Source organism: Nuphar pumila, chromosome 1 (assembly GCF_984573655.1).
Source record: "Nuphar pumila chromosome 1, dmNupPumi1.hap1.1, whole genome shotgun sequence".
NCBI classification, from domain to species: Eukaryota; Viridiplantae; Streptophyta; class Magnoliopsida; order Nymphaeales; family Nymphaeaceae; genus Nuphar; species Nuphar pumila.
Genome location: NC_143249.1, coordinates 28,147,762 through 28,167,384, shown reverse-complemented (window position 1 = coordinate 28,167,384; position 19,623 = coordinate 28,147,762). Strand labels below are relative to the sequence as shown.

Here is a 19,623-nt window from a genome sequence, read left to right as displayed (position 1 = left end):
ATGCGCAAGATTCAAAAGAAAGAAATTGCAGAGGCTTTGAAGAAAATGAAATCAAGAAGGGCAGTTGGCCCAGATGGTATACCTATCGAGGCTTGAAAATGCTTGGGAGAGAAAGGTTTAGAATGGTTGACAAATCTTTTTAACAAGATTTGGCGTACAAATAAGATGCCTAATGAGTGGAGGAAGAGTACTTTGGTGCCTCTATATAAGAATAAGGGTGATATACAAGATTGCACAAACTATCGTGGTATAAAACTCATGAGTCATACTATGAAACTTTGGGAGAGGGTGATTGAGTCTAGGTTGAGGAAGGTTGTCATGATATCGGAGAATAAATTTGGTTTTATGCCTGGAAGATCTACTATGGAAGCTATATATCTTCTTAGACAACTTATTGGGAGAAATAGAGAGAGGAACAAAGATTTGCATATGGTTTTTATTGATTTGGAGAAGGCTTACGATAGAGTACCTAGGGACGTTCTCGTGTGGACAATGATGAAGAAAGGTGTTTCTCTCAAGTACATTAGTATAATTAAAGATATGTATGAAGTAGTAGTAACCAATGTCCGCACTTTTGGAGGGGTGACAACCAATTTTCCTATAACGGTTGGGTTACATCAAGGATCTGCTTTAAGCTCTTTCCTATTTGCTATAGTGATGGATGAGCTTACGAGATCAATTCAAGAAAATGTGCCGTGGTGTATGTTGTTTGCTGATGATATTGTTTTGATTGATGAGTCTAGAGCTGGGGTTAATGCTAAGTTAGAATTATGGAGACAGAAATTGGAAGCAAGTGGTTTTAAGTTGAGTAAGACAGAATACATAGAATGTCGATTTAGTAAGCAACGAAATAGATATGGGAGTGTAGTGAAGCTTGGTGAGCAAGAAATACCGGTGGATGATTCTTTCAAATATTTGGGATTTATCATTCAAAAGTATGGAGAAATTGATGGAGATGTAAATCATAGGATAAAGGTTGGGTGAATGAAATGGAAGAGTGCAACTGGAGTTTTTTGCGATCGTAGAATGCCATTGCGATTGAAGGGAAAGTTTTATAGGACGACTATTAGGCCCGCTTTACTATATGGTACGGAATGTTGGGCTGCCAAGAGACATCATATTCAAAAAATGATTGTAGCTGAGATGCGTATGCTGAGATGGATGTGTGGAAATACAATAAAAGATAAGATTCGGAACGAGGTGATACGTAAGAAGGTAGGCGTTGCACCCATTGAAAATAAGATGAGAGAGAATCGTTTACGGTGGTTTGGACATATTCGACGAAGTCCTAATGATGCTCCAGTTAGAAGGATTGAGAAATGGGAAAATATATTAGTTAAAAGAGGTCGGGGTAGGCCTAGGAAGACATGGATGGAGGTGATAGGAAAGGATATGAATGCTTTGAACCTCACCGAGGACATGGCATTGGATAGAAATGAATGGAGGAGAAAGATTCATGTGGAAGACCCAGAATGATGTTCTTTGTTGGTTCATATCGCCGACCCCAATTGTTTTGGGATGAAGGCGTAGTTGTTGTTTGTTGTTGTATGTATATATATACAGTTTCCTTTTTAGTGAAATACCCGATAGGGGTATTCTTGTAAAACCACAATGTATTTTTTTCTTTTTACTTTTTTCCTTTTTCTCTATTTCTTTTTTACTTTTTCCTTTTTTATTTTTCCCCTTTTTGTAAGACCACAAGGGCCCCACACTTGTAGTCGTTGGGGCCCCAACGGTCAGATTTCTGACCGTTGGGGCTCCCAACGACTACACGGGAGCCCCTTGTGGTCCCTTCTTTGAGCCTCCCTCCTCTATAAATAGAGGAGGTGTTCTCCTCTTGTTAGCATTGGGTTTTCACCCTTCTCTTCCTTTCTTCATTAAATCAAACTTATGACTTTAAGTCATTTTCTACTTTTGAGAGTTTTGTGTGTGCACTTATAGTGTTTGTGTTCTTGGCTCTTAAGGTCACTCTTAAAGAGTGCTTTTTACTCCATTGGAGCTTCCGCCTCTTTTCATTACATGGTATCAGAGCTCGGTTGGTGATTGGGCTTCTCTTTATTATCTTGGAACGTGTGCCTCTCAAATTTTAAGAAGAGAGGAAGGATTTGGTGCCGATGGAACGTGATTCTAAAGTGGAGCTTTCTTTTAAGCTAAATGGGTCCAACTATCTCATGTGGGCCTCCGCGATGAAAAATCATCTAAGAGGTAAGAAACTTTGGGGTTTTGTTATGGGAACTACTCCCGAACCCTCTCTTGTTCTCACTAAAATCGAAAATGAGATTGAAAAAGCTTTAGATGGCGATGAGCGCATCAAAGCTATCAATGACCATCAATCCAAAGTTGAGGATTGGGAAAGTAACCATGCCAAAATTTTGGCATGGTTTATGAACAATGTTGACATTAAAAATTGTGCTAATATTGCCAAATTTAGAAGGGCCAATGAGGCATGGTTTTTCCTTAAGGGTATATATACCCAAAAGGATCTTGCTCGACAATTTTTTTGTCAAGAAAAAATCCGTTCCACCAAACAAATGGATATGAGTGTCCGAGACTATTTTAGCTCTCTAACCCCTCTTTGGGATGAACTTGCTCTTCTTGAGCCTAAATGGGTGGCTCCGGAAGATATTGAATTAAGAAGGGAACAAATTGAAAAGGAGCACTTCTTTCAATTTCTTCATGGTCTTCGCCCGAAATTTGAACAAGTTAGGGCATCTCTTCTCCATAGAAGCAAAGCCTTACCTATTGAAGATGCCCTCGTCGAAATATGCCAAGAGGAAACTCGACTTGGCTTAAGCATTAAGAATGATGAAGTTTTGGCCGTTACTAGGCTCGGATCAAATGTTAAAGTCTATAGACCTCCTCACTTCAACAAAAACAGTAATGGGCCTAGAAGGGGAATAATATGCCATTATTGTAATGAACCGGGACACATTAGACCGGTTTGTCACAAACTTAAAGGAAAAGTAGCCGCGGTTGGAGAAAATTCTCCAAAGAAGGAAGAAGAAAATGCCAAAGAGGGAGATATCAAAGAGACTCTTAATCACATTTCCGAAGTTCTCCAACATCTTCTCAAGACTTCTTCCTCAACATCTGGAGCCGACATTGGCTATTCTTCATCACCTCCAGGTATGTGGATACTAGACTCGGGTGCTTCTTTTCATATGACATCTCATAAAAACTCTCTTTCAAATGTTTTTTCCGAACCCATATCCTCTTATGTTTCAACGGCCGATGGAACATCATTAAAAATTGAAAGTATTGGAACGCTTGATTTTAAAAATTCTCAAAAAAATTTTGTTCCTAAAGTAAGAATCGTTCCAAAAATTAATTTAAATCTTTTTTCCGTTTCTCAAATCACCGATCATGGATGTCAAGTCTCTTTCTCACCTAAAGATTGCACCGTGCAGGATCTCCAGTCAGGGAAGCTGATTGGGCAAGGCCATAGATGGGGTGATCTCTATTTTATGGACTTTTTGACTCTTCCATCTAAATCTTCTTGCAAACTTGTAGAAGACAAAAGTATTGGAATTTGGCATGAGAGACTTGGTCATCCAAATTTTGTAAAAATGTCTCTTTTTCCGTTTTTGAACAATACTTGTAAAGACAATCACATGACTTGCAAAGATTGCATTTTTGGGAAATCTAAAGTTACTCCATTTCCTCGAAGAAGTTACTTTACCACTCGGCCATTTGAACTTGTTCATTCCGATGTGTGGGGACCTTCCCCCATTTTGTCTAAAAGAGGATTTTCGTATTATGTGGTCTTCATTGATGACTTCACTCGATTCACGTGGATTTACTTCCTAAGTTTTCTCCTTTAAAGAATTCCATGCAATGGTTAAAAATCAATTTTTGGGAAATTTATCTATTCTTAGGTCCGATTCGGGAGGCGAATATATGTCCAATGATTTTCAAAGCTATTTAAAAGAAAATGGAATTTGTCATCAACGTTCTTGTCCCAACACTTCGCAACAAAATGGTCTTGCGGAAAGAAAGCATAGACACATAATAGAAACTACAAGAACGTTATTAATTTCAAAAAATATCCCAAAATCCTTTTGGGCCGAAGCGGTTCTAACCTCAACATATCTTATCAATAGAACCCCTTCATCCTCTTTGAAAAATCTTTCTCCATTTGAAAAACTTTACAATATGTCTCCCGATTATAAAAGACTAAGGATTTTTGGATGTAAATGCTTTGTTCTAACTCACAAAAATGATAAACTTTCTCCTAGGGCTATTGAATGTATTTTCTTGGGATATGGCGAAAAACAAAAAGGTTATAGGTGTTTTGACATATTCAAAAACAAACTTTATATCTCAAAAGATGTCACATTCCTAGAAGAAGAAAATGGTTTTTCGCACCAACCAAATGAAAATATTGATTATTCTTTTTTATTTGACTTACTGCCTCAAGAAAACATCATAGATGATCATATTGATCCTAGTGAACCCCTTGGTGAAAATCATTTTGAACATCCAAATGATGATCAAAGTTTAGAAGAAAATGTTTCAAGACAAATACAAGTCTACTCTAGAAGGAATGAAAGAAATCCTCCTTGTGCCCTTGAAAAATTTTCCCAAAGTGAGTCAATCGAAGAGACCTCTCAAAGAAAATCAAGTCGGATTTCCAAAATACCCAATAGATTTGTTTCTTATGATTCTTTTTCTCCTAACTTTTGAGCATGCCTACTTGTTCTTCACTCCTTTCATGAACCATCTCATTACAATGATGCTAAATAATATGCTCATTGGAATGAAGCTATGAAACTAGAACTTAATGCTCTTAAAAGGGCGCAAACTTGGGAAATCATTGATCCTCCCAATGGCAAGAAACCCATTGGATGTAGATGGGTTTTTAAAGTAAAAACTAAGAGTGATGGTTCATTGGAAAGATATAAGGCTAGGTTGGTAGCCAAGGGATATGCCCAAGAGTATGGGGTAGATTATGATGAAACTTTTGCCCCAGTTGCTCAAATGACTAGTGTTCGAGCTCTTATTGCTATAGCCTCTGTTAAAAAATGGCCGATCTTTCAACTTGATGTCAAAAATGACTTTTTGAATGGTAATTTAAATGAAGAAGTTTATATGAAACCGCCTCCAGGTATGAATTTAAATGAAAAAATTTTGAAATTAAAAAAGGCTTTATATGGACTTAAGCAAGCTCCTAAAGCTTGGTATGATAGGTTTAGTAATGTATTAATCAATTTAGGATTTTCTTCTTGCTATACTGACACTGCTCTTTTTGTTAAAAGGACAGGTGACTCCATTATTATGCTTCTACTGTATGTTGTATGTTGATGATATGATCATCACTAGGAATGACAAAAAGGGAGTAAATGATGTAAAGTCTATGTTAAAAGAAACGTTTGATATGTCTGACCTTAGATATTTGAAATATTTTTTAGGGATTGAAGTGGCTTATTCCCCGCGAGGATACATCCTATCGCAAATGAAATTAGCTGCAGAACTAAGAAAGTTGAGACTCCCGAAGTTATTAATGCAAAACTGAGACTTGGAGATGGTGTTCTTCTTGAGGATCCAACCCCCTACCGTCAATTAATCGGATCTCTCACCTATCTATCCATCACACGTCCAGATATAGCTCATGCAGTTCATGCAGCAAGCCAGTTTCAGCATGCACCTACTTCGGTTCATATGGCGGCCGTAATGAGAATTGTGAGATATATCAAAAATACTATATCCAAGGGACTCTTCTTATCCTCTTCCTCATCTCTTGACTTAACTGTTTTTACTGATGCTGACTGGGGAGGAAATCTCAATGATCATATCTCAATAACGGGTCTTTGTATTTTTTTAGGTGAATCCCTCATTTCGTGGAGATGCAAGAAGCAGCAGAAGGTTTCACTGTCATCCACTGAAGCTGAATATCGGGCCATGGCAATGACAACTATGGAAACAAAAGTGCGATATACATTGTCAACAGTCACACCTTTCATGAGTGGACCAAGCATATCGAAATGGATTGCCATTATGTTCGAGACGAATATCTCAGAGGAACTATCTCATTACCATATGTCACTTCAGAGTATCAACTAGCTGCCTTCTTCACCAAGGCGCTCCCAACTCCACGTTTTATGTTTCTTCTTAGCAAACTTTCGGTCTTCTCCCCGTAAAGTTTGAGGGGGTGTGTTAAAATATGTATATATATATATATATATATATATATACATTCGTATATATATAAGTATATATATACATATATGTATATATATACAGTTTCCTTTTTAGTGAAATACCCGATAGGGGTATTCTTGTAAAACCACTGTATTTTTTCCTTTTTACTTTTTTCCTTTTTCTCCTTTTCTTTTTTACTTTTTTCTTTTTTATTTTTCCCCTTTTTGTAAGACCACAAGGGCCCCACACTTGTAGTCGTTGGGGCCCCAACGGTCAGATTTCTGACCATTGGGGCTCCCAACGACTACAAGGGAGCCCCTTGTGGTCCCTTCTTTGAGCCTCCCTCCTCTATAAATAGAGGAGGTGTTCTCCTCTTGTTAGCATTGGGTTTTCACCCTTCTCTTCCTTTCTTCAATGGATCCAACTTATGACTTTAAGTCATTTTCTACTTTTGAGAGTTTTGTGTGTGCACTTATAGTGTTTGTGTTCTTGGCTCTTAAGGTCACTCTTAAAGAGTGCTTTTTACTCCATTGGAGCTTCCGCCTCTTTTCATTACAGTAGCTTATGCGAAGTTTAGACCCACAATATTTCTTTTTGGATCCCGAACATCGGAGAGGTAAAAAGGGTAGGGAACCGATTAAAATTTACTTGGATCCATTATAAGTCACTTGGAATCAACGATAGTGTAATTTGGATCCATGGGTCCAAATCCTCATATGAAGAAAATTTCGGATCCTTAGATCCGGATTTCTTAAAGGGTTTTATGAGCATAATGGATTTTGGATCCATAATAAATGAGTAAAGATCCACAATAATGAACTTAGACCTAAAGTAATTTAATATGGTTCTATATTAAAAAAAAATTCAAATACTTATACTTGAAAAGAAAATCCGGACTCGCGAATGGATCCAGGACAAGTTCCAAAAGGAGGACCCAAACCGAAATGGGTCACGGGTCACGGGTTTGATCGAACCAAACCCGCACCCATTGGTGCGTTAAAATGAAAGCACGAAAAAAGGGGCGTGCGTTAAAACGTGAATTACAAGTTAAAAAAAAAACCCACACCCGATAAAACGAGCGTAAGGGTTCATTTTTGAACCCTAACGCGATGAGAGAGGAGGCTGGGGGAGGAGGGATGCGTAGCCGCCGGGGTCCTTCCTTTCCGAGAGGCCACCCTCCTACAAAAAAGGGGCTCTCCTGAACCTCTTCCTCCCACTCTCACTATCTCTATCTCTCTCTCTCTCTCTCCCTCTCGGTTTTCCCAACTGCCTCCCGTTCTTTTTCTCTTTCTCCCTCTCCTTCTCGCTCTTCCTCTCGAACCCTTGCTCGACAACAGAGCAACCGAAGCCGGCGGACTCGCCTCTCGCAACAACAACCTCCCTCTCGCTGGAAAAAGGTAGGGTATTACTGTTCTCTTTCTTCCATGGTGTGTCGTGGGTCGAGCCGAGGTGTGGGGTGCTGGAAATCCCCAAGTCACGGGAAGTGTTTTTCTTTTGGCTGCGGTAAAACCCAAATCGGCAAATTTGGGGGTTCGGCTGCTATGAACCCAAAAGAAAAAAAAATATAACAATGAGATGTAGGTCTTTAATGTGATTCTGTAGGATTCTGTGATTTGTTGTGTGCCTTGTGTCAAGCATGTAATGTGTTGTCGTATACACCCAAATAATATATATATATATATATATTAAAGGTTTAAATTCTTGTCTTGCGTGTTTTGGTTTTTGAAACAATTTCTGTAACATAATCCACAGATGTATCAGTGCATCATGAATTTGTTCAAATAGCCAATGGGGATTGGAACTCCGCCTGTGTATAACTGTTTAGTTATACCCTGCCGGTCCCAAGCCCGGATAAAGGAGGGTTGCGGTAGGCCTGTGACAGCCAGCATAAAAACTTAGTCATACCCTATGAATATGAACCAATATGAGAATTTTGTTGGGGTGTTCCCTACTGAGCGACGCGTTGTACTCTATAGGCCCGGAGGCAGTGATAAATGGGCAAGGGTTGCTATGTCGTTGCCCGGAAGCGACGCGTCACACGGGCGCCCGGGTGTGGTGTCAAATAGGCAAGGGTTCCCTCACTTTGTTGGACGGGTGGGGGGTAAAGAAGTTAGTCCAACACCATAAAATTAGGTTAGCCACTTGGAACCTAGGGTCTTTAACTGGTAAGTTGGTAGAGTTAGTAGATGTTATGTGTAGGAGAAAGATTGATATTTTATGTTCTACAAGAGACCAAATGGGTTGGTGAGAAAGCAAAAGTGATAAAACCTTGGGGATATAAGATTTGGTATACAGGAATAAATAGGAATAGGAATGGAGTAGGGATTGTTATGAGTTGTGAGTTTATACATAATGTAGTTGAGGTCCGTAGGAAGAGTGATAGGATTTTACTTCTTAAATTAGTATTAGGTACGGATATTATTAATATTATTAGTGTTTATGCACCTCAAGTAGGTTTAGATAATTCTATTAAGCATCAATTTTGGGAAGATTTAGATGGAGTAATACAAGGGATATCTTATGGAGAAAGGCTTTTCATCGGCGGTGACCTTAATGGGCATGTAGGCAGGATTTGAGAGTATCCATGGAGGCTATGGTATAGGAGAAAGAAACGAAAGTGGAGAAAGGATTTTAGATTTTTGTTTGTCCTATGATATGATCTTAGCAAACACTTGGTTTTGGAAGAGGGAGTCTCACCTAGTAACATTTAAAAATGGGGTTAATACGAGTTAGATAGATTTTTTCCTACTTAAAAAGAGAGATAGGGGTTGTTGCATCGATTGTAAGGTTATACCGGGAGAAAGTGTAGCTACACAACATAGAGTCTTAATTTTAGATCTTAGAATTAGACAATGCCGCAAAAGGGATAGACATATGATAGATCCTAGAATTAAGTGGTGGGCACTAAAAGGAGCTAAACAAGAAATGTTTGTAGAGTAGGTAGTTAAGGAAGCTGATTGGTGTCTCGAGGAGGATTCAGAATCATTGTGGAATAAGATAGTGGGTGGCATGAGAAAGGTGACTAAGGAGGTATTGGGTGAGTCTAAAGGCGGTGCACTGCTAGGTAAGGATACATCGTGGTGGAACAAGGATGTCAAATTAGCTATTAAGGTTAAAAGAGAGTGTTATTGAAATCTAAGTAAGAGTCGTGATAATGAGAATTTGGAGAAGTATATGATAGCAAGGAAGGAAGCTAAAAAAGTAGTTCGGAACGCGAGGGATAAGGTATTCGAGGAGGTTTATGACAAGTCGGATACCAAAGAGGGCGAGAAGGATATTTATAGGCTTGCAAAGATGAGAGATAAGAAATCGTGGGATCTGGGTATGGTTAGATGTATCAAAGATGAAACGCAAAGGGTTTTAGTCAAAGATGAGGAGATTAAGGAGAGATGGAAAGATTATTTTGATAAGCTATTTAACGAAAGTCATGTTCAGGATCTTGGAGACTTCTCCATTCCTTTTCATGAGATGAATCGTAACTTCATGCGCAAGATTCAAAAGAAAGAAATTGCAGAGGCTTTGAAGAAAATGAAATCAAGAAGGGCAGTTGGCCCAGATGGTATACCTATCGAGGCTTGGAAGTGCTTGGGAGAGAAAGGTTTAGAATGGTTGACAAATCTTTTTAACAAGATTTGGCGGACAAATAAGATGCCTAATGAGTGGAGGAAGAGTATTTTGGTGCCTCTATATAAGAATAAGGGTGATATACAAGATTGCACAAATTATTGTGGTATAAAACTCATGAATCATACTATGAAACTTTGAAAGAGGGTGATTGAGTCTAGGTTGAGGAAGATTGTTATGATATCGGAGAATCAATTTGGTTTTATGTCTGGCAGATCAACTATGGAAGCTATACATCTTCTTACACAACTTATTGAGATAAATAGAGAGAGGAACAAAGATTTGCATATGGTTTTTATTGATTTGGAGAAGGCATATGATAGAATACCTAGGGACGTTCTTTGGTGGACAATGATGAAGAAAGGTGTTTCTCTCAAGTACATTAGTATAATTAAAGATATGTATGAAGTAGTAGTAACCAATGTCCGCACTTGTGGAGGGGTGACAACCAATTTTCCTATAACGGTTGGGTTACATCAAGGATCTGCTTTAAGCACTTTCCTATTTGCTATTAGTGATGGATGAGCTTACGAGATCAATTCAAGAAAATGTGCCGTGGTGTATGTTGTTTGTTGATGATATTGTTTTGATTGATGAGTCTAGAGTTGGGGTTAATTCTAAGTTAGAATTATGGAGACAGACATTGGAAGCAAGAGGTTTTAAGTTGAGTAAGAGTAAGACAGAATACATGGAATGTCGGTTTAGTAAGCAACGAAGTAGTGATGGGAGTGTAGTGAAGCTTGGTGAGCAAGAAATACCGGTGGATGATTGTTTCAAATATTTGGGATCTATCATTCAAAAGTATGGAGAAATTGATGGAGATGTAAATCATAGGATAAAGGTTAGGTGGATGAAATGGAAAAGTGCAACTGGAGTGTTGTGCGATCGTAGAATGTCATTGCGGTTGAAGGGAAAGTTTTATAGGATGACTATTAGGCCCACTTTACTATATGGTACGAAATGTTGGGCTGCCAAGATACATCATATTCAAAAAATGAGTGTAGCTGAGATGCGTATGCTGAGATGGATGTGTGAAAATACAATAAAAGATAAGATTCGGAACGAGGTGATACGTAAGAAGGTCGGCGTTGCACCCATTGAAAATAAGATGAGAGAGAATCGTTTACGGTGGTTTGGACATATTCGGCGAAGGCCTAATGATGCTCCAGTTAGAAGGATGGAGAAATGGAAAAATATATTAGTTAAAAGAGGTCGGGGTAGGCCTAGGAAGACATGGATGGAGGTGATAGGAAAGGATATGAATGCTTTGAACCTCACCGAGGACATGGCATTGAATAAAAATGATTGGAGGAGAAGGATTCATGTGGAAGATCCAGAATGATTTTCTTTTTTGGTTCATATCGCCGACCACAATTGTTTTGGGATGAAGGCATAGTTGTTGTTGGTTTTGTAGCCAATGGGGATTGGGGCTTTGTTTGTTGGATGTCGATTCAAATCCATTTTGTTATTTTATTATTCGAGCATGTCATATTTATAAGATGCATCATACTATCGTGGTAATAATATTTTGCATACCTGTTTCAATTTGCCATGCTTAGTGTAATGTTGTGAAGTGCGGCAAAATATATTTTGGTTTTATTCATGTATCTCGCCTTAATGAATAAAATCTGTGTGCTAAATTATATTTCCTGGAAGACGTTAATCCTTGTTCTGCGTGTATTACAATATACAAGTTACTTGATCAGTGTGTTTCAATTTGGGAATATAATTTTTAACTCTCTGAGATAAATCATGACTTGCGTATGTGTAATGTTTTGAAGTGCGGCAGAATGGGTTTTGGTGGGCTATTTGATTTATTAGTTAGGATGAGGAAAGTTCCTGTTAATAAAATTTGATAATCTTTGTTATGAATCACCCCTCATTTATTTTGTAGAACTTTAGTTGGGATCCTGATAATCTCTGTTATGAATCAAGCACATAAACTTGTTTAGAATTTATTGTGTGATGAAGTCAAGAACACAGGGACTTGTTTAAAATTTACTGGGTGTGTGTTGCATTTAGGTACATAGAAATTTGACTTAAATTGATTATAAGTGTGCTGAATTCTGTCACACAAACTGACTATGGGTGTGCTGAAGCACACAAAAACTTGTTTTTTTTATATATCTGTGTGTTGAATCTAGATACACAGTAAACTTATTAATGCTTGTATTGCTAGGATGTGCGGCTTATGGATATGTTATTCTTACAATGGTATGTGTATGATGTGAAACATGTCTAGGATACTTGCATGTGAATGATTGATGCAGGTTAATATTATGTGTGCTATGCAAGTGATTTGTACATCATGTTAGTAACAATGGATGCCTGCTATTCACAATTGCAACATTGCAATGACATGAAAATTATGCATAACATTTGGGTTGGTTTATATGCCTGTGGCTACAAAAAACAATAAACAAACAAATGGTGCATGCACAGGCTTCGTCTTATGAGTGAGCATAGGGTCAAAGGTACCAATGTGGTGCCCCATGTGCACAGGTGGTGATGTGACTGTGTTTTATGACCTATATGGTATACACGTGCAAGAGATTGCCTCGATTGGGCATGAGTCTAAAATAGACTAAAGGGGTAATGTGATCACACTACCTTATAAAATGTAGTTACTTCCACAAAAAATTTGAGATACTTTGCCCGACTGGTTTAAAGGTACCGGGGCTTGTGTGTTTGACTGGTTTAAAGGCACCAGAGCACTCTGAGTGGGTGTTTGAGAAATCTTGCCTAATGGGCAATATGGGTTGAGTACCTGATGCGAGTACTTAGGTTGATGAACTTGCACTCAATGTAAATAACACCGGTGAGAAACTTAAATTTAAATTTTGTAAGCCTGACTGGTTTAAAGGTACCCGGGCATTCGTGCTTGACTGGTTTAAAGGTACCGGAGCACTCTGAGTGGGTCTGTGCAATCAAATAGACAAAAAAATGGCTTGTATACCCTTGTAAGATCACAAAGAGTGTGGATCTACTACTATGGTAGTAAATTTTGTAGAAACGCCCTTGTACTTCGAGAAATTTAATTAAATGAAAAGACCAACCCACTCAGATTCGGGCTTACCTTGGAGAGGATAGGTGGTACAAAACTCTGGAGACATATGTTTAATTGTTCCGAGTGAAAATGACTCGTTGGTCCCCAGTCCTCGGAGTTGGGAGACCTGGACTATCAATGTGTCCTAGGTGGTAGCTCTTTGTTCTTCTGCAGAAGTTAGGGATGCATCCTGTTTTGGTTTTGGGCCTTTGGGAGGTTCTCTCGGTCACTGGTCGCTCTCTTAGGATTTACAGTTTCAGTTAGAATATTCGGGTTAATAAAATACCAATGAATAATGAACTTCCGAATGTTCTCTTCTGAAATGGTTGCCTTGACCCGTGTGTACCTGCGGGATAATTTAAGATAAACATTTGAATTAGATTATCTTAGGTATCACATCTAAGTTGGTAGTGACAGATTTACAATTGTACGCATACACAATTATTTTTAAAATGTGGTCATTTACTTTTAGCATTCAATGGAATCTGTAATTATGAGATATTTAAATGATGCTAATGATGTTACCTGTCAGTTAGCTTTTGATAAATTGTTGATTGTCGTAGCGTAGATCTTTACTTATTCTTGTATTGCTGAAAATCATACACTGCACCCACATCACATACTTGACACATGATATACCTGCAAGAAAAATTACAGTAATTCCTACTTAGACAGTTGTAGTCTAATTCCTATATATATTTATCATTTTCAGGTGAAGAATAGAGTTTACGAGCGACTACGGGATGAGGCTTCAATCGAGATGTTGATTTATTGTGTTCCCGAGACAATCTCATTAAATTTCAATTTATTATTATTCGTGTTATTTGGAAACTCTGATGTCATTATCTACTTGATATTTGAAATAAAAGAAATGGTGTTGCTTGCTCTCTACGGTAATGTTCTGGAATGCTTAACCTCATAGTATCAATTATTTTCGCTGATATGAAAAAAAAAATCCTCTTGAAAATTTGGGTTAAGATTTTGGGGCGTTACAAGTGGTTGAGTGTCTATTATTGGGATCACCTCTCTAATCAGCTTCAGTTTAAGCGATTAAATCTAATGAAGATGAAACAAACAATCTGGATAACCTAAACATGCACAAGGGATAGCATGGGGGAGAAAGTTTATCATTTCTGTTAGTGAAGACAAAACATTTGCATCAAAAAATTCTTAATATGGAGTAATCAGGAGATAATTTAACAAGTTTTTCGATTGGAGTTATATTTTTTAATGAGGAAGTTGAGTCAACCGAAGCCACTTTCTTGTCATCCCTTCTTAATTGGGCATTGAGGCCTATAATGTCTTGGTTCATGACAATGGTGGCAAATCGCTTTCCTTTTGTCATAATCATTGCCTTGTCTTCCAAAATGAGGTAGTCTATAGGTACACATGAAATTCCCCGATTTAGATATGGCTAGAACTGAATCATCTTCATTTTTTGAAGTATGTTTCTTTAGCCTATTCTCCTCCATAGTTAAGTCCTCAATAGTATCAACAATAGAGGGAACTTTTTCTCTATGTAGAAGAGTTGATTTGGTGGTTTCAAATTTCGGCCTCAAACTATTCACAAATTGGTAAAAGTACTTCATATCAAGTTGCTTTTGCTTTTGCTTTTGGTGATGCTCGATATATTCGAGGCAATGCCATTTTGGCTCAAAAAGAGCCAATTATTCCCAAAGTTTGGGCAACTTGTTATATTATTCTCTAATACTCGTCATCTTGGGTCATAGTTCGTGCATTGTCTTGCAAATTGCACACATGTACAATATCTTTAAGAGAATACATATTTTTAAGGTATTCACAAGCTTTATCGACATGCTCAAATTTTGTAAGACTTAAGTATTTTTTGATATATACATTGTTAATTAGCCAAGACATGATCTTGGCATACCCCATTCTCCATTCTTTCCATTTTTTCTCATATGTGACTAAGGACTTAGTTTTTTCTCCTTCCATTAGAAATACTTCTTTTTCATTTTTGTTGGGGATTAGTTTTGGTTCCGGATCAGAACCATCTACTAACCCCCATAATCCTTTTCCTCAAATGTAATGCTTCATAATTGAAGCTTACATTATATAATTGTTATCATTTAATTTTATGGGCATGATGGTGACTTTATCATTATTGTTCATCTTACAAGGGTGAAAAAGAGAGAAAAAAGATGAGAGAAAGAGAAAAAATGAAAAATAAAATGAGAGAAAGAACAATAGCACAATCACGGTTTCACGATCTTTGAGGGGTGTCAACGATCACATGAGCCAAGGAACCACTCTTTTCTCCAACTATACAAGTATAAAGACACTTGAATCACGAACGGAGAAAGAGTCTTCTTCTTGCTTTAAAGGCACAGAAAACGAGGCAGAAAGTTTAAAAAAATGCTCCAAGAATAACCTTGCTCTGATACCATGTAATGAAATACTAGCCTTCAACAAAAATACAAATATTGACAACAAGTGTCTATAAAAGACACATTAACCAAAACCTACAAAAGGATACAAATAAAAAGGCACAAGAATAAAATGAATAATCTTTATTAACTTCACGTAGAATGCTTAAAAAATATTAATACAATTAGAAGTGGATAACCCCTATTTATACACACGAATGAGCTCTTGGAATAGAACTAAGAGAAGCACAAGAGAGTCGCTGGAGCTAGTCCAACGGCTCTCAAACTAGTCAACAATATGTTGACTAGTTTAAGTCAAATGGAACTAGATACTAAAAGGAAAAAGAAATAAAGAAAAAAAATATATAATATATATATATATACACACACTTTTTAACAATCCTCACTGGACTAATCATGTTCTTGGTTTTTTTTCCTGATCCTTCCATACCTTTTACAACATTGCATAGATTCTCTCCTCCTTTGAAGTGAATTTAAGAGGTGATGTCCGTCTTCTTAACTAGTGTCCTCAAAATACAAACTAGTGAGTCTTAAGCATAAGCGTCTCACAGAATTTAGTAACGTGAGCAAACATGTAGACGGTTCATTCTGAAGTTTGAGGCCGGCATTTGCTTTTTCTGCTTTGAGGATCCAATTGGTAACTGTTGTAATCATTGCACTATGTAAACACGTGCAGAGAATATTTATGCCTCTCTTTCTCTCCATCCATATGTATATATATGTATATATGTATTTTCTTTCTTTTTTTTCCATTTGTTGTATATCCATTTGTATCACTTGCAAAAGAAGTTTTCAACCAATTTTCTTTCAGTCATTGATGGATAATGCATACATATTAGGGTGATGCGGATTACCTTAGATATCATGGCATGCAAGAATTTGATCAGGCGATGCAGCATCTTGAAGAGACCTATGGTGTATGTACCTTCTTTAATTCCTGCTAATATCTCCTCTCTTCTTGTCATGTTAATTGAGATTGGGAAGGTTTCACACAAAATTAGGAGACATAAGTTTATTACTTTTGAGTTTTAACATATATTTCTTTCTTCCTGCATGAGTATGTTTTGCATGGTATCCTGTCAATAGTTTACATCTACTGTCTCTTTAATCCTTTTTTTGCACATATGTGTGTGCATGTATGCATGTGTGTTATTGTAAAAAATCCACTGTGATAAAGGGGAAGAAAAAAGGATAAATCTGACAGCCAAGAGAAGGCACATCCCAAGCAATTGCTGGATGTCCATTTAGATTAGTATTTTATATGAATAGAGTTCTTGGGTATAATATCCCTCATGCTATATTATACAAAAACACATTGGACACAAAGTTACATCTGCCATCGATGGTGCAAAGAAAACCTCCCAGATTACTGCTAAATCATTGCAGACATATCCTGCGCTGAATGCAAAATTACTATAACACTCCTGTAGGTCCAGAAAATTATGAAACTGCCCTTGAGTGTTCTCAACTGTATCTGCAGCATATCTGAATGTTTTTCATGTATACTTCTGCATTTTCTGACTGTCATGATTATTCAACCCGATTAATAAAAAAATCGGGTAAGGTTGACTCCATATTGTAATAAGTCGTTTGAAATATTTTCTAGCTTTTAGTGAACCCATATTTTACAAAGATTTTTTTACTTGGTTATTTTCACGATCATGTATTATATGATATCCAATATTTGTATAAGTTTTTATACAAGCTAAAAACTATAAGATCACTCATGAATTTGGTGAGTCGAAGAAAATTTACTTGTGGCACAAAAGGAACCATTGTGGTGAAACTAATGCAGCTAGAAGTTTTACTTTTGTAATGAACTTTTGGTGCATGAAATACCAAGAATATTAATTTTCTGATGATGACATTTATCATATTTAAGATCTGAAAAAAATAATTATTTTTATAGTATATACTTGAAATTTCATAAACATAAAAAGTTTTGTATTCTTGAAGGGTTTGTAAGGGATATATCTGTAATTATATTTCTAATATTTGATGGCAATGACATAATGGGAAGTCGGTCACAGTTTGGGCATACTCTGACATGAATAGATGCAACTTTCATGATATAGGTGAAGAAAACCTGGTCCAATTTGTGAACTGAGTCAGATTCTGTTCATATCAAGCTGACCCATTGCACTAGTACTATGTGATTCTTTTATATCCACTTCTAAACTATGTTAGATGCACAGACATTGGTTTGGTGGACGCAACCAGTGTTCTCAGAATCAGTTTCTGGACAATTCAGAGAATCGGCCTAAATCAAATTGAATAGAGTTGTTTTGAATCGGCCTTTGAAATTTTTTATTATTTAAAACAAATTCAAAAAATCATAAAAAGTGAAAATCAGGAAATTTTAACTAAATTACGGAAAATACAAAAGTAAAGTTAATAATAACTTTGATCAAATTTACAATGAGCATTTAATGCCTAAACAAGATAATAGCCAAATGCACACATACTAGAGTGGTTCTAAACTGTTACAAGCATATATGCTGGCTGGTAGATGCAACTGTCTTTGGAGGATAGATGTATTACAAATATTATGCACTAGTTATTCATTTTTTTTTTCAAACTACAGATGATACTGGTTTGTGAATAGAACTGAAAGTGTTATAATTCTGTGTTTCATTATGGATTGTATCTAAATTTTTTTTTGATGACCAAGTTCCCCACTGAAGCGGGTAATCTCTGGGTGGGATCACTGGCACCCATGCCCTTACAGAGCCCACCAGTGAAAGGTACCCGCACAACAGGTGGGAGTCGAACATGGGATGAAGCCCTCTACCACTCGGGCGACCCGGGCAGGTGTATCTGAAATTAAGATCACGTGTTTCTCATCCATCTGTGCTTCACAATGGCTTCCATCTGAAATTAAGATCATGTGTTTCTCATCCATCTGTGCTTCACAGAGTCACAATGGCTTGTATCTAAAATTAAGATCCTGTGTTTCTCATCCATTTGGGACTCTGAATTTTTTGTTTCTGATAGTTGTTTAATTCATGGTTTCTGAAAATCTATTATTTTGTCTATGAACCATCCCTTTTGCAGTTTATGACTTCGGAGCACCAATATGTCTCAAGGAAAAATGAGGGAGACAAAGTGATTGTCTTTGAAAGAGGGAACCTTGTATTTGTTTTTAATTTTCACTGGATCAAAAGTTTCACAGATTATAGAGTTGGTTGCTTAAAAGCTGGAAAGTACAAGGTATGATCTTCTCTTTTACTTGTTTGAGCTATTTGACCCTGACTTAATGTGGACTTGTACTGAATACTGGTTTTCCTCGGATATGCTATCACATTGCCATTTAAAACCATTTAGCTTGCCTTATTATCTGAGTTCACACTTGTGTAATATGAGTGCTTCAAATTGACCATTGTATCCATTCCGAAAGATGGTACTTCAGGGGGCGTTTGAATCAGGGATGGACAGCACGTCCTGTCCGTGGACAGGACAGGATAGGACGCGCTGTCCTCCTGTGTCCATGTGCCCTCTTTTTTTTGGGTGCACATCCCATTCTGTCCCGTCCTCCCTATTCCGTTGTGTTTGGGAGGGGGGGGGGGCAGAAAAGGGACACTGAATTTGCATCTGCCAACTGCATTGAAAAAGCATGTGTATCCTGTGTTTGTGTGGGCTTGCGGATGCACGTTGGTCCCATGTGCTGGGAATCCAATGTTTGAGTGGGGTTGGCCATGCAAACGCCCCCAGAAAGGTCCTGGTGCTGGGTGGTTCCAAATATACATGTACTACATGTCTATAATACATTTTTGTTTATGTTTTATTTTGTCTTCATTTTCATTTAGCTCTCTCTCTCTCTCTCTCTCTCTCTCTCTCTCTCTATATATATATATATATATATATATATATATATATATATATATATACACAGTGTGTGTGTGTGTGTGCTTCTGAAAAACACATTGTACCAGCTGTTCCCTGAGACCCTTCTTTTGAAGAACATGCATATTGTACCAGCTGTACCTGTTGTACCGCATACCTGTACTCATCTTTGTGATATACTGAATGTTTATATCAACCTTTTCAGGTGGTCCTGGATTCAGATGACAAGCTGTTTGGTGGTTTTAATAGAATAGATCATGATGCATGCTTCTTCACGACTGTAAGAAGTTACCGGTTGAATAAATTTTCTTTTCTGGAAAATGTTTCGAGAAATATCTAAGTTGTATGTGTGAAGTATGTTCATTTGCATTTGTTTGTTGTAGGATGGCTGGTATGATGACCGCCCTCACTCCATGCTGGTGTACGCACCTTGTAGAACTGCTGTTGTCTACGGTCTAGCAGAGGATTGAAATGTTTGGCTGACCTTGTGATTGACTTCTTATAGCCTTGTAAGAAGCATTCGCTTGCGCATGATTGAGCTTCACATCAACTGTCTTAATGTCA

General features: G+C 37.4%; 1 protein-coding gene across 1 annotated transcript in view; it reads left to right on the top strand.

Moving 5' to 3' along the window:
• Positions 1-19,623, top strand: part of LOC149848503 (1,4-alpha-glucan-branching enzyme 1, chloroplastic/amyloplastic-like) — a 175,410-nt gene extending 155,787 nt beyond the window's left edge. The window contains exons 19-22 of the mRNA XM_089995773.1: positions 16,056-16,133; positions 18,271-18,426; positions 19,265-19,339; positions 19,443-19,623. Coding sequence (XP_089851899.1) covers positions 16,056-16,133; positions 18,271-18,426; positions 19,265-19,339; positions 19,443-19,529 — 396 coding nt within the window. The 3' untranslated portion in view covers positions 19,530-19,623. The remainder of the gene's footprint in view (positions 1-16,055; positions 16,134-18,270; positions 18,427-19,264; positions 19,340-19,442) is intronic.